Here is a 16,157-nt window from a genome sequence, read left to right as displayed (position 1 = left end):
GGCATTATCCGTGGGGGGTTATTTTCCACACGTTTTTTTGCAGAGGTATGTATTTTCAGCAGGGGTATTTTATGGGGTATTAATTCCGTAGGGGGTATTTTCTGGGGGGGGGGGTAAGCGCTAGCCATCTTTCATGTCTCCCCATGAGTGTCATTCGCCTTTCAAAACCAAAACACCTTCTAGTTCACACATCTACTTATAATGATAGATTACCCACTTGATCTGAAGCTCAAAGAAAAACAGCACATTTAAGCTTACTTAAGAAAGATTTTAAGGTTGCAGAAAAACTTAGAGAGAGGGATATAAGACTTTTTTGAATATCAAATTAATTCCAACTCTTTAAAATTGGTAGGGGGTCCTAAATACCCAGCCAAAACTACTTTAAAAATAATCATGCAATGCATGGCCGTATCCAATGGGGTTGGAGGGTTTGACCCCACTCCCCATAGAAATGTTTTTTCCGATCCTTAAAAACGTAACAAATGAATACAAACAAATTTTTGGTGCGTTTTTAAAACCTTTTTTTTAAACCCCCTCGAAAAAAAATCCTTTTTTAAACCCTCCTCCCCGAAAAAAAAATCTTGGATACGACCCTGTTTTAAAGTTATTTACAGTAACTGTTTTTACGGAGTAATTTTATAGCTAGAATCATTTTTTCTCAGATAATCGAAAGAAAGTGAAGCTTAAAGGCAGCCGATTAAACCTGATAAAGATTATAAGCATCCCGTAGACTTCATCAAAACGTGACAAATTTTATACATATGTTGGCAATTATACCTTATTTTGTCTCAGGTCCAAGAATCGAGTTGAAAAGTACAGGAATTTTTTTGAGGGGGTTAGATAAATTAGTATTTTGTGTTTGAGGGAAAGGAGAGTTTTTTCTTTGATCTTCAGATCAAGTGGGTAATCTATTAGCCTATTAGAAGTGTGAACTAAGAGGTATTTAAGTTTTGAAAGGCAAATGACACTCATGAGGTTACATAAAAGGTGGCCAGTGTCTATCCCCCTCCCAGGGAAATACCCCCACAAAAATTTTGTCGGTTAAAAATAACCTCCCCCCTGGAAATAACCCCGTGGAAAATATCCCCTGCCGAAAATATCCCCTCGGAAAATTGCCCTGATGAAAATAAGTTTCTTTGACCATGAGGCTGAAATATGGATGAGGAAGGGGCAGTCCCCCTACTATACAAAATAAATTCTGCTCATTTTGGGGTTTAATGTTACTCTTTACTTTCATAATAACAGCGTAGACGAGAAATATTCCCAGGAATCACAAGGGAGTAGATATCAATTTCACATTTTTGATGCGCTTTTTGAAGTTTCTCTTTTACCCCTCCCCCTTCCAAAAAAAGACCTTTGCTGGGAAATAGTTTATTGCTGACGTTTTGTTGGAACAATTTCTATGGAGGAGGGCATTACCAGCATTTATTTAAAAACAATCAGAAATAAAAAAAAATTTCAGATGAAACTGCGCTAAGAAGAATTTTTCACCCGAGTTCATCCGCAAGAAATTTTCTGGGTGGAATTTTCAGCTAGAATGGAATTATCAGGAGCATTATACACTCTCTTCAGATTATCTGAGAAAAAATTGACTCTGGCTACTCTCTTTTTTTTTGGGGAGGAGGGTTTTAAAAAGGATTTTTTCGAGAGGGCTTGAAAAAGGCTTTAAAAATGCATCGAAAATTTGTTTATATTCATTGTGTTACTTTTTTAAGAATCTGCAGAAAAACTGTGAATTATCACTAGTGTAAATCAGTATAAATTCCAAATTTTCATTTATTGAAGGTCAGGTTCTATTCTAGGAGTGTCACTTCACGAAAATATGAGGGAAGAGGGTCAAAATGTATTTTCACAATCCTGGGTAAGGACTTTTTTTTCAATGATAATACCAAGAAGAATTTTTATAAGTTTTTCTGCAACCTCAAAATCTTTTTGAAGTAAGTTTCTTGTGAATTTTTGAACAATCTGTGTCTTCTAGCAAGAAATTGACCAACAAAAGGCTGATGAGAATATTGCAGGTTTTAAAGACGGAACAGGCCAGAAAATGAACTGGGAGAGCTACCACAGTATCGAAGGTATTTTGATGCAGTTTCACTATTCTTATATCTTTATTTTATTTATTTGACTATTTTGAATTAAGTTTATTTGTTATTTGAGGTCTTATCTTTACTTAACTTTTCTTCATGCTGTTCAAAGGTCTGAGTAGCGCAGGTAAAATGCCAAGAAACACCAAAAGCTGGATGGCGTTAATAATTATATTGACAACACCAGCGTCAATTTTCATTCTCGTTAGTGACCCATATGAATATTACACTTTATTTGATGCAGATTTCGCAGATGATATAACGCTCCTTTCTCACGTATAACACAGAGGAGCTTCAGTATAACATAAATGACTCTCAAAAGTATGTGAACGAATAGGTTTGGCAATAAGCAAGCAAAAGATGAAAATCATGCGCAATAATGTGATAAACTACCTGCTGAGCTTCTGACAATTAAAGCAAAGGAAAATGAAGAATTAGAGATATTTAGATAGCCTGGGAGTCTAGCGAGTACAGATGGAAGCCATGAGCATGAAAATGTCACACGTATCGCTTTCACAGGAACTGTCTTTGATAAGTTAGGAAATATTTGTAGAAGTGCCACTTTCTCTTTGAAGCTCAAATTGAGGCTCTTCAATAGTAATGTCTTGTCAGTGCTAATGCATTGTTCTGAAAGCCGGGCGCTGACAAAACAGCTAGAGAAAAGAATCCAAAGTTTTGAAAATAATTGTCTTCGACGGCTTCTCAGAATCAACTGGATGGACAAAATTACCAACTCATTCATTAGAGAGAAGACTAAACAGCCACTCGTTATTCATAAACTTATAAGCAGTCGGTGGCAATGTTGTGGACACAAAATTGGAATTAACAGCAATCGTTTGCCTCATGATGTTTGGTGTTGGACTCCTCCAGGAGCTCGACAGCGCGGACGACAGAAGGCTATATTTGGACGATGCCTAGAAAAAGACGCAGCGCTCTCAAGAGCATCCCTTGATGAACTTTGGCTGAAGACGCTTGAGACGTCATTCTGGAGAAGAATCGTTGCCACCTTATGCGCCAACCGCCGTTGGAAGTCCAAAGTCTAAATAAGTAAGTGGCCTATATTGTTTGGTAATACCATTGTCAAACCCTGACCCCAACGCTAAAAGATGTTTACAGCTTCGTAAGATTAGGTTTTTAGCTATAATATATATTACCTGCAATTACCTGAACTACTTATAATTCAACAAAAACAGGTTTTTGTTCGGTGTTATTACACGAAATTGCCTATATGAAGCCAATTTGATTTGAAACCAATTGAACCCAACAAATTTGATTCATGGCTGTCTGGTGAACAAAATAAGTAGATGGGCTTTCCTTCCTATTATATATTATTTTTTATAGTTTCTATAGTTAGATTTACAAGTTTACTGGTTTATTTTGTGTAACTGTATTTCTGTGATTGGATTCTCTATTGACCAAATATGTCTTTTATGTTCACTATTAAATCGCTATATGAAGCGTAATTCAGTTCGCTTTGGTTGCATTCAGTTTCCTTCACTTTAACAAGGAATATACAATTTAAATGATTTAAACATTAGACCTTTAGTTTCATCTAGATAATGTAATCGTCTACCGTAAAATTGAGCTAAGCCCAACAACAAGCAAACAAGCAATAGAAGAATTTGGATATGCCACCCACAGCCAAGTCTATATCCAAGGAGAGGAGGCTCCCCAGTGTGAGCCCCTCTCAAACTTATCTGACTTACTTATCTACTTACTTATCTCCAACTACTTACTTATCTCCAACTTATCTGACTCGTAAATTGTTCTTTAAATTTCAGGTAAACAAAAATGTTTTTCTTAAAAACTTAAAAACATTCCTCATATACGAAAGAGGGTCTTTAAAATCCAGGTAAAAAAAAATTATTTTGGACCACTCAAAACCCACGGGAGGTGGGTTTCAAAACCTACCATTCAAAACCAACGGGAGGTAAACCCCGTCTTTTTCTCTCTCTTGGTAAGCCCCATCCTCTCCGAAACTAAATCATTGACATGATCCTGCTTACAGCTGTTTTGTGCAAAAAGAAGAAAATATGTGAAAATAAGGCAAAAACAAAAATGGGATTCTTCCTCACTTTTTTAATACAGTGACTTCAATGACGTAAAACCTTCTATGATATATCCTATACTTGCAGAGATCTACAACTATCTGGATTTTGTTGCTGAGGCTAATGATGATGTTGCATCAGTTGAAGTTTATGGGACATCAAGTGAGGGAAGACCTCTTAAGGCACTTAAAATCAAGTCTCCAAAAGCTAAACAGGCTATTTTCATTGAAGCAGGTAATTTTCCGTAGAAAGTCCTCTAATTTCTGTTTTAGACTTATCGGCAATTATGTATCCAGGGGGGTAGAGAAAGAATGTTGCTATTCTAAAACAAGAGCTAAGAGCTCGTATGACATGAGCTCATGTCATATGGCATCCATATGGCATGAGCTCTGACAAAATTCTAAGAATCAATAGATTGATTTAAAAGGAAAATCAGAGGCTTAATGCCGATAGGGATTTAAAATAAGAGCTCTGAGACACGAGGTCCTTCTTAATATCAAAATTTATTAAGATCCGATCACCGACCCGTAAGCTAGAAATACCTTATTTTTTCTAGTTTTCCTCTCCCTTCAGCCCCCTAGATGATTGAATCGGGGAAAATTACTTTATAAAGTCAATTTTTACAGGTCCCTGACACGCCTACGAATTTTCGGCGTCCTAGCACGTCCAGAAGCACCAAACTCGCCAAAGCACTGGACCCCCTAACTCCCCAAGAGAGCAGATTCAGTCCGGTTACGTCAATAACGTATATATGACATGTTCTTATTCTACCCACCACGTTTCATCCCGACCTCTCCACTCTAAGCGTTTTCTAAGATTTTCGTTTTCCCCTCCGATTCCCCCCAATGTTACCAGATCCAGTCGGGATTTAAAATAAAAGCTCTGAGACATGAGTGCATTAAGATCCGGTCACCCGTTCTCAAGTTAAAAATACCTCAGTTTTTCTAATTTTTCCGAATTAACACCCCCCCTCCTCCCAATTCCCCAAAAGAGAGCAAACCCGCTCCAATTATGTCAATATACGTATCTAAAACTTGTGCTTATTCTTTTCATCAAGTTTCATCCCGATCTCTCCACTCTAAGTGTTTTTCAAGATTTCCGGTTTCCAAGATTTCTGTTTCCCCCTCCAACCCCTATGTCCCCGTATCCGATTTAAATTGAAAATAGAGAATCTGAGACATAAGATCTTTCTATATACCAAGTTTACTAAGATCCTATCACCCATTCGTAAGATAAAGATACCTCAATATTCACGTTATCAAAGATTTCCAGTTTCCCCCTTCAACTCCCCCCCAATGTCATTGGATCTGGCCGGAATTAAAAATAAGAGCTCTGAAGCACAAGATCCTTCTAAATATCAAATTTCATTAAGATCCGATTACTCCTTCGTAAGTTAAAAATACCTCATTTTATCTAATTTTTCAGAATTAACCCTCCCCCCAACTCACCCAAAGAGAGCAGATCCGTTCCAGTTATGTCAATTACGTATCTAGGACTTGTGCTTATTTTTCTCACCAAGTTTCATCCTGGTCCCTCCACTTTAAGCGTTTTCCAAGATTTTAAGTTCTCCCCTCCAAATCCCCCCAACGTGACCGGATCTGGTCAGGATTTAAAATAAGAGCTCTTAAGCACGATATCCTTCTAAGTTTCAAATTTCATTTAGATCTGATCACCCGTTCGTAAGTTAAAAATATCTCATTTTTTCTAATTTTTCCGGATTAACCATACCCCACTCCCCCCCCTCAGATGGTCAAATCTGGAAACGACCATTTCTAATTTAGTCTAGTCTGGTTCCTGATACGCCTGCGAAATTTCATCGTCCTAGCTTATCTGGAAGTGCCTAAACTAGCAAAACCGGGACCGACTGACAGACCGATAGACGGACAGACCAACAGAATTAGCGATCGCTATATGTCACTTGGTGAATGCCAAGTGCCATAAAAAGCGTGTATGATGTTTAAGTGTTAGAAATGTATCTTCTAAATAAATTAAGACTAAATACGTACATTTATTCTCGAATCATTGCGCCAATGATTCGATATTTCTTACAATATATTCCTTTTCATAAGTAACCTGAAAAGGAATATTTTCTTCTGAAGTTTCAAATGATCTGAAGAGGAATAAGTTATTTCTTTAAAATATATCAGTAGGCTAGTGGGGCGTCAATTGTATTTGGTTTTATTTTTTTTTAAATATTGTTTCTAGTTTTCTTATTTCTTCTTTCACTGTTCTTGTTGTTCCATTCTTGCTGTTTCGTGTTGCTTTCGTTTTTATTCTTCTGTTGCACTAACATAAATGAATAAACAAATCTTAAAACGGGTTCAGCTAAAATTGAATATGTAAATAAAACTTAAAACGAAACCAAAAAATTTTTACTATTGTAGCATAAATGAAACCTAAAACGATCTGAAACTTAATAAACAATCATAGCAAACAAACATACAATATGTACTAACATAAATGAATAAATAAACCTTAATACGAATAAAGCTTTAATAAAAGTGCAAATCAAGATTGAAACGAACAAGAATCCATTCAAAGATGAGTATGGATACTGCCTCCTTCCCTAACTGTAAAAGTCTTAAACCTAACTGTATCATTGGCGCCGTTGGCGGTCTGTTAAAAAGGCGTTACGAAAGGTGCCTTGTTGTCTCCGTGCTTATTTAAGTGTGTTTTAGCTTCGTATCTCCGACGTCTTCAACCGTCAGTTCTTTGCAATAATAGTTTGGGCATTAGTCACGTTGCTTATGCTGATGATTTTCTGCTTCTTAGCCGCACAAAACGATGTCTAGTTGCCAACTTTGACCTTCTTTCAGCCGCACTGTTTGGAGTAGGCCTTTCAGTTAATGCTGCCAGTTTTTGTGTTTCAGGAGTACTCCACCAGGATCGCCTCTGCTTGACTCCTTCAACTATTTTCTTATTATTTGTTTTTCTTCTTTTTCTTCAAATTGACAGTAGATCTGATTTTTTTTTTTTTTTTTTTTTTTTTTTTTTTTTTTTTTTTTTTTTTTTTTTAGAATCTATAATTCACTATACTGGTGTTATGAAAAAATAATTTAGACGTGTGGAATAAATATTTACAAGATATAGCTTCCGTAGATTATCTTAAGACAAATGAATACCAGCGCGTGCGTGTTACCATAGTCGTAGGCTATCGTGAATAGTCCACTTATCGACTAAAAGTAGGATTGAACATTTACAAATTCTTTGGACTCAATAATTAATGACGCGAATGTATTTAGTGATAATAAAATACCCACAAAAATTACTATTTTTTAAGTTCAAAGTTAAATTAACTTAAAATTCTATTTTTAATTCGTAGGTATTCATGCACGTGAGTGGATAACCCCTGCAACAGCAACATACATAATAAATCAGCTATTTCACGAAAACAACACTGCCGTAAGAGAAAACTTTGACTGGATCATCGTCCCATCTACAAATCCAGATGGCTACGAATACTCAAGAACTACAAATCGACTGTGGCGTAAAACTCGATCAGGATCAAGGGCCTCAAAAATCTTTCAGGAAACAGGGAAAATGGCCCGTTCCGTGAAACAAAAGAAAGGACGCACAGTTGCGTCCTATCGAAAACTATTTGAATGTTTAGGCGTGGACGGAAATCGCAACTGGGACTTCCATTGGAGGGAAGGTGGAAGTTCTATTCATTCTTGTTCCGAAACTTATGCTGGCTCTACTGCATTTTCAGAGCCAGAAACTAAATCTTTGTCTGAGTACATTCTAAAGAATACAGAGTCTGGAAAATTTACTGCTTACTTTGCTATCCATTCTTATTCACAGATGTGGCTACTTCCATGGGGATACACGAAGAACACTCCTGAGGATATTGCTGACCTTAAACGTTTGGCAAAGATTGGTGCAGAGGCCCTTCGTTCTGTCCATGGTACAAACTTTAGAATAGGAACTACCCCTGGGTTACTATATATAGCTTCAGGTAAAAAGTTTATTCATTTTTCTTATTTACCCGAAAAAAATATACAAAAAAAAATTAGTATTTGAATTTCCAACACAAAATTGGTTCTTACTTGAAAAAAATTGAGGCAAAAATCTTTTTTTTCCTTTTTATTTAGCTGTTTAAATTTTCAGACAGAAAAACCAACCGGATGGAATCTAAATTATTTCTCTTTTTCGGCTTGAAAGTTTTTACATGAGGTTTTAAAACTAATCAGGCTTATAAATTAAAATAACTTGTCGCCACAGAAAATAAGGAACAATGTCATCATTCTTTATTCCTGGACACTCCAGTCCAGCCACATGATTGTTGACACCACGAACAACATCTTTTACTGTGCCTTTGGTGACAAAATTCACAAAAAAAGTCGCAAGTGAAGGTAAAAATACACAATAGTATTGAACCTACTTTTCCTCCCTGCTACAGAAAACTAGGTCTCCATTTCCATGAGGAGTGAGGTTTTTTGAAATGTTAAAAAGCACATTTTTGGGTAAGCAATTTTCAAATATCGGTGGAAGCTCATTCATATGAGTATTTGGGAGGAGGGGGATATGATCGATAAATGAAGGGGGTAAATATTTCTTAGAATTGAGGCAAAAGTTATTTCCAGTACCAGATTAAACCTGGAGAAATAAAAATATTTCTCATGAAGGTAAAAACCAATTCTATAAATAGATTTATTGCCCAATAAATACAATAATAAATCTGAATAATAACAGACAACGGCGTCATCTATCCTTTCAAAGTTCTTTGGCTAGAAATACAGGGAGAAATAAAAATGCAGAAGTGCCACTCATCATTCATGATCTGTAGAAAAATTAGCAAGAGGATAGTGCCTTGTTGATTAAACAATAATAACACACAATGAAAACCTTCCCCATAGTCATCCATCATGCAAGGACATTAAAAAAGAAGTGTTGAAATTTAAACACGTTAAAGCCCCATGTACAGCTAAGGTAAAGCTTAAAATTCGGAAAACAGATCTATTATTGTGGGAGTTGCTCCAATGAGACCTCTTTCCCTTATACAAAATTTAGTTGGCGCATTTGAAAATAACATATAATTAAATAGTTTGGTTAATAAATTAGATCTTGACCAGGAACTTTTTCATTGTGGTTGTTTCTGTTTTAACGAATTGGCTTTTCATTTCTCCAGGGATAATAGCAATGAACTTATCGTACATCGCATCGCAGTTTCAAATTAAGGGTCATACCAACAAAATACTCCACATTAGGTCCCCTTTTAAATGGCAAAGGAGAAATAATTATCAATAAAAAACGATTATCATTACGAAAGAAATACAGAATGCATGTGGTGAAAAACAGGAATTTTAAATAACTGAAGAAGAACTCGCAGGTTTATTTTAAACAAACTTTTCTCCTTTTTTAAGGCTTCAGGTATACTCTTCCCCCTCCCTTCACCTTCAGGCATACTCCTCCACCTCCCTTCACCTACACACATATCCATTATCAATTCTCCATTATAGCTGGTATGCCGAAATAACTCACTGCGAATAACTTGATTAATCCTGAAATGGATCCACTTGGTTAAATGAAGCTTTAAAATAAATCTGAATATTAACCGTTTACTTTGTAGAGACTACGTGTATCTTTCGGGACCAAATCTGCCAACGTTAGGCGAAAGCGCTTCTGAAACTAAGAGGCTCTTTGTATAACTTTTTAGTAGTTTTAAATTTGAAGTATCAGAATTCCCGCTCGCAAGCTTTTTGGCCCTTTTTGAGCCAAATGGAAGATTTGGTGCCATTGTTGTTTGGTGCTACAAAATAGCAGAAAAAGATACTTCGCCGAGGTGCAATTTCTTTTGTTAATTAAGAGGGGTGATAGAGCTTTTGACATTGACATTGACATGACATTCATTGGTGATTTTGTGTCAAAATTTTTCGTTTGGGGATGTTTTGCTCTTTTGTCGAATTAAATTAAAAGAAAACAAGTTTTTTTAACTGAAAGTAAGGAGCGACATTAAAACTTAAAACGCACAGCAATTACTTCGTATATGAAAGGGGCTGCTCCCTTCTCAACGCCCTACTCTTTACGCTAAAGTTTGACACTTTCTCTCAACTCTAATTTTAAAACAGTAAAAAACTTTAGCGTAAAGAGCGGGGCGTTGAGGATGAAGCAGCCCCTTTCATATACGAAGTAATTTCTGTTCGTTTTAAGTTTTAATGTCGCTGCTTACTTTCAGTTAAAAAAAATTGTTTTTTTTTATATTTAATTTCTGAACGTTTTTGAATTAATGCATGTTTTGATTTTGGCTCTCCGCAGATGAATAATTAAACCGAAATTTGCAATTTTTTTTGCTAAATAGCTTTCTCATAGTTTTGATCGAATAATTTTGAGAAAAAAGGAGCGGGAGAGGAGGCCTAGTTTCCCTCCAATTGTTTGGTTACTTAAAAGGCAACTAGAACTTTGAATTTTTTACGAACGTTTTTATTAGTAAAAGATATACGTAACTTGCAAATTAGCTTACGTAACGAACTTCTGCATTTTACCTGTTTTTATTATGTATTTGAGGAGGTTCACCCCCTCGTCAGTACCTCGCTCTTTACACTAAAGCTAAAATTTTATCCCAATTCTTTAAGAATGACCCCTGAATCGCAAAGGCCGTAGAATAAATAATTGAAATTACTAAAAATAATTTAGCGTAAAGAGCGAGGTATTAGGAGGAGGTGAACCCTTCATATGCGTAATAATTTCTGTTCGTTTTAAGTTTTGATGCTGCTCCTTACTTTCAGTTGAAAAAACTTCTTCATATTTATTTTTTCATTTTCTTAAATAATACTGGAAAATCCTGCGCCCCCTTCATGGAAATTTTCTTACCCCATGACAAATTCCTCCATGGAAAGCTCCCCCAACATATCCCCCTCTTCCCAACCCCTCCCCCAACCAAAAAATCCTTCTGAAAAAGTCTGCACACTTCCCAATAACCATTACTATATGTAAGCACTGGTTAAAGTTTGTAACTTGTAGACCCTCCCAAGGGAACTATGGGGGAGTAAGTCGTCCTCAAAGACATAGTTGTAAGATTTTTTGACTATGCTGAATAAAAATGGCTTTCTCAGAATTTTGATCCGGTGACTTCGAGAAAATAATTAGCGTGGGAGGGGGCCTAGGTGCCCTCCAATTTTTTGGTCGCTGAAAAAGGGTACTAGAACTTTCCATTTGCATTAGAATGAGCCCTCTTGCGACATTCTAGGACCACAGGGTCGATGCGATCACCCCTGGGAAAAAAAACACAAAAAAACAAACAAACAAATAAACACGCATCAGTGATCTGCCTTCTGGCAAAAAATACAAAATTCCTCATTTTTGCGGATAGGAGCTTGAAACTTCTACATTAGGGTTCTCTGATACGCTGAATGTGACGGTGTGATTCTATGACTTTTAGGGGGTGTTTTCGCCTATTTTCTAAAATAAGGCAAATTTTCTTAGGCTCGTAACTTTTGATGGGTAAGACTAAACTTGATGAAACTTATATATTTAATATCAGCATTAAAATACAATTCTTTTGATAGCTATTGGTATCAAAATTCCGTTTTTTAGAGTTCTGGTTACCATTGAGCCGGGTCGCTCCTTACTACGGTTCGTTACGACGAATTGTTTGAAACCAAGCAAAGTTTCTCGGGTTCTTAACTTTTGATGAGCCGCTTTGAACTTGATGATTTTACACACTAAAAGTCGATTACAGTTGATGGTTTCAATTAGCAGTAAAACTTTAAAGTTTATATTGCCATAAAAACTTTTTCGAGTTTCGATTATTATTAGCAAGTATCGCTTTTTACTTTGAATCAGTTTCACGAACTGTTTGATAAAACAAAGAAAACTAAAGCTTACACAGCCGTAATTGTTTAGTTGTTCAGTCATTCAGCAACTTTCTTTCAGCAAAATAAAAAAAGATATTAATATGTTCCCATTTGGTAACATCGACAAAAATGGTTTGCAGGTCTTTGTATTTATTACTTCTGCATGAAAAAGAGAGAAGAATAGAGAGAGAGAGAGAGAGAGAGAGAGAGAGAGAGAGAGAGAGAGAGGGAGAGAGAGAGAGAGAGAGAGAGGGAGAGAGAGAGGGGGAGGGGTTCTGCTCCACCTAAAGAGCAGAGTTTAAGACTAATTTGAAAAGTATCGTTGTGTCCCTCTTTCTACATCTTAAATATGCCAGCCTATTTAGTTCATGATTTAGTTAGATGAATTTGTTTCCGATGATATCTTTGGATATTTGGGGTTGGTTACGCTATGGTGTAAAACTAGAGAAAAGTATCGGTTCGCAGTGATGGTTGAAACTAGGAGAGTTTTGTTGCGCAAACAACCAGCAAATATTTCTGATGAAGGTTGCATCGTGTGAAGCAGCCTAATGTTTGTGAAGAAACCATGAAACCTTTGGGAAGAACCCCGTAAAGTGTTAAAAAGCTCTTCCACATTTTAGGAATCTTAGGGAAACTTATATTTTGATACAAAGAAGAAAATTATGTTGCATTATAAATAGTTTCACCGTTTAGGCAAGCACTTAAAAAGAAAGTGATGCAGTCAAAGAATGGTTTTGGAGGTTTAATATCAGCTAAAATCAGCACGAACTTGCAAAAATAAAAAACAAGTTATTTCACATTTGGGAGTAATAGGCTACTTTAAACAAGTTTTATATGAGCCTACACATCATAATTTAGTTTCTAAACTCAAGAATTTTATATATCCCTATTCTTGTTCAATCTAAAGTAGAATATATCACATAATTACCTTTGCTACACTACAGCATAATTGCATAATTACAACAACTCACTGAAGTCCCACCTCCTCTCGACACCTATTCAAATTTTACTCTTTTAACCCTCCCATGAAGCTTTAATTTCCTTTAAAATCTTCCTTATGAGTTATTCACATGTTATTCGGGGATAGCCTGCTTTTCGTTTGGCTTCAGATGGATGGCTAAAAAGTTTCTTTTTTCATTTACGTTCAGCCGAACGAATACGTTAAGTCGTCCTGAGGAAATTCCCTTGAAAAAAAACTTTAACATATCTCTCTTAGCCTTCCGATACCCCGCGTTTAGGAGTCATGCTTAACCCCTGTCATTATTGTTGCTTTTGATATTCTCGTCTAGGTGCAAGATGTTTTCCAAAAACCACAGATAACACTTAATTGTGTGCCTTTTCTTTGGTCAAAATTTTGCGAAAAAAAAATAAAAACATGTAAAGATTAAGACACCTCAGAGTTAGAAGCTACAATATCTTTTCCTTTTTGTGCTGGTTCTGAACAAAATTTTGAACTTTTGCATTCTTAACAACTAACAGGCTTTCCATTTTCAAAAATACTTGCTCATTTCGGCTCGACGACACACAAAAGATCGATCAGTCCCATAAGGGAACTATTTGCAACTACTATTTACTTCTACTATTTGGGCATTTTACTATTTACTTCTTCCCGGTATTCACCGTCTTTACTAATAATGCTTCCCAGGTAAGTGAGGCTATCCATGTGATTGATTTTCTCAGTTATCTAACATCATCTCTTTACCTCATTTATTTTTTGGCCCAGTGACTTAGTCTTCTTACTGCCATATAGCCTATTTTTTGCCCTCTAAACTTACAGAAACTCCGAAATTTCATTCATGTTGCTAGCATGACACTTACGTCACCTGCATAATTTAGGTATAACAGAAACTTTCACTCCTATTTGATATTATGTTTTCCCGTGGCCTTTACCACGTTTCTTAGGACAATGCTCACCAAAATAATTTATATAGACGGATATAGGACATAACATTGTCCAACCCCTAATTCAAAAACCAAAAATTCTACTAACCTCACTTCCAAACTTACCTACATCAATATTATTTGTCTACATAGCTTTAGTTACTTTAATTGACTTATCTCATACACCACTGAAGGATTCTTGTGACAAGAACTAATAATTCTCGTGACTATTAAATATAAAAAACAACAACAAAGTTTAAGTAGGGAGCAACATTAAAACTTAAAACTAACAGAAATTATTTCGTATATGAAAAGAACTGTCCCCTCCTCAACGCCCCGCTCTTTACGCTAAAGTTTTTTATTGTTTTAAAAAGTTGAGCTGTGAGAGAAAGTCAAACTTTAACGTAAAGAGTGGGATGCAGAGGAGGAGGCAGCTCCTTTCATATACGGAATAATTTCCGTTCGTTTAAGTTTTAATGTCTCTCCCTACTTTCAGTTAACAAAAATCTTAGTTTTTTTAATAATTTCTGAATGTTTTTAAATTAATACAGGTTTCAAAGACTGCTCACCGTACATGAATAATTAAAGCAAAATTTGCATTTTAATTTTGCTTTTTTCAACTAATAATAACCTCAGTTTGACATTTGTTCCAGTTATATAAGAATGATTCTTATAGGAAATGATTCTTAAGAATAACAAAGGCTGTTTAATTAGAATAATAGCCTCTTTTAAAAGCTAAAAAAAAACTTGAGAGCAAGCTATTGAGGAGCGGTAACCCTCGTCATATAAGTAATATTTTCTGTTCCTTTTATGTTTAATGTTGCTTCTTACTCTCAGTTGAAAAAACGTGTTTTTGTTTAACTTCTGATCGTTTTTAAATCATGCTGGGAAATCTGGCACACTCTTCATGAAAAATTCCCTTCCTCCTTGAAAATTCCTCTATGGAAGGATCCTCCGACTTAATATTCTCCCTGCGACCACTCACAAGAAGAAATCCTCTTGAAAACGTCTGTATACTTCCCAATAACCAATACCCTATGTAAACAATGGATAAATCTCACAATTTGAAGCCCTTGCCCCGGTGATTGTGGGGATCGAGTCATCCTCAACGACGTAGTTATTAGATATTTCGACTATGTTGAACAAATGGCTATCTCAAAATTTTAATCGGGTATCTATGGGGAAATATTAGCGTGGGAGGGGGCCTAGTTTCCTTCCAATTTTTAGTCACTTAAAAATGGTACTAGAACTTTTAATTTCCGTTCGAGCGACTCTTCTTGCGATATTCTAGGACCACTGGGTCGATACGATCACCCCTGGGAAGAGAAAAAAGGGAGAAAAAAAAAACAAATAAACACTCATCCGTGATCTTTTTTCTGGCAAAAAGTAAAGAAGTCCACATTTTTACAGATAGAAGCCTGAAACCTCTGCAGTTGGGTTTTCTAATACGCTGAATCTGATGGTGTGATTTTCATTAAAATTCTAAGACTATTAGGGGGTGTTTACCTCTTTTTCCAAAAATAAGTCACATATTCTCAGGCATGTAACTTTTTATGAGTAAGACTAAACTTAATTAGACTTATCTATTTGGAATCAGCATACAAATCTAATTATTTTCATGCATCTATTGGTATAAAAATTCCTTTTTTTAGAGTTTCGGTTACCATTGAGCTGGGTCGCTTCTTACTTACAGTTCGTTACCAATAGCTGTTTGAAAGTGTTACAGGTAAAATATAATAAGCTTTAAGTTCACGAGTGATCTGAATAATTTTTTTTTTATTTCAGGGTCCTCCAATGACTGGGCAAAAGGAGTTGCTGGAATTAAGTACGCTTACACGCTGGAACTGCGAGATAAAGGCTACTATGGTTTTTTACTGCCACCAAAATATATACTCCCAACTGCAGAAGAAACATGGAACGCCATCAAGGCATGTGCAAATGAACTTGTTACGTAACATTTCTAGTCATCACTTTTATTAATTTAATAATTTATTTAAATTTTTTGCTTGAATAAATTGGTGCTATTTGAATCTATTGTGGAATACTAATTAATGAAAAATGCAATCCCTCATTAATGTCGTTACAAACTCGGCACAGCGTCAAGCCAATAGTTGTCAACAAAAAACCTCATTCTTGCTCAGTTCTTTTGTCTATTTTTTTCATCATACTTGAATTCTCTGACTAGGATATACTGGATTTTAAAGGTTTTTCTTGTAGGATGGTTTTCAGTCTTCGTTTTTGAATTCTATCTGCAGGGGGTACATGTCCTATCGGGTCTTTGGGAAAGGAGAAGAGTAGGCTGAGAGATTAATCACCTATCTCCGTAAAAACTTGAACTTGCCCGAACACTA

At 35.9% G+C, this 16,157-nt stretch overlaps 1 protein-coding gene across 1 annotated transcript in view; it reads left to right on the top strand.

Moving 5' to 3' along the window:
- Nucleotides 1-15,836, top strand: part of LOC136026519 (carboxypeptidase B-like) — a 39,268-nt gene extending 23,432 nt beyond the window's left edge. The window contains exons 4-7 of the mRNA XM_065703161.1: nt 1,979-2,075; nt 4,220-4,366; nt 7,455-8,087; nt 15,592-15,836. Coding sequence (XP_065559233.1) covers nt 1,979-2,075; nt 4,220-4,366; nt 7,455-8,087; nt 15,592-15,761 — 1,047 coding nt within the window. The 3' untranslated portion in view covers nt 15,762-15,836. The remainder of the gene's footprint in view (nt 1-1,978; nt 2,076-4,219; nt 4,367-7,454; nt 8,088-15,591) is intronic.
- The last annotated feature ends 321 nt before the right edge of the window (nt 15,837-16,157 follow it).

This window comes from Artemia franciscana, chromosome 4, assembly GCF_032884065.1.
Source record: "Artemia franciscana chromosome 4, ASM3288406v1, whole genome shotgun sequence".
Taxonomy (NCBI): domain Eukaryota; kingdom Metazoa; phylum Arthropoda; class Branchiopoda; order Anostraca; family Artemiidae; genus Artemia; species Artemia franciscana.
Note: the sequence above shows the minus strand (reverse complement) of the source record. Positions and strands in the feature narration are given on the sequence as shown.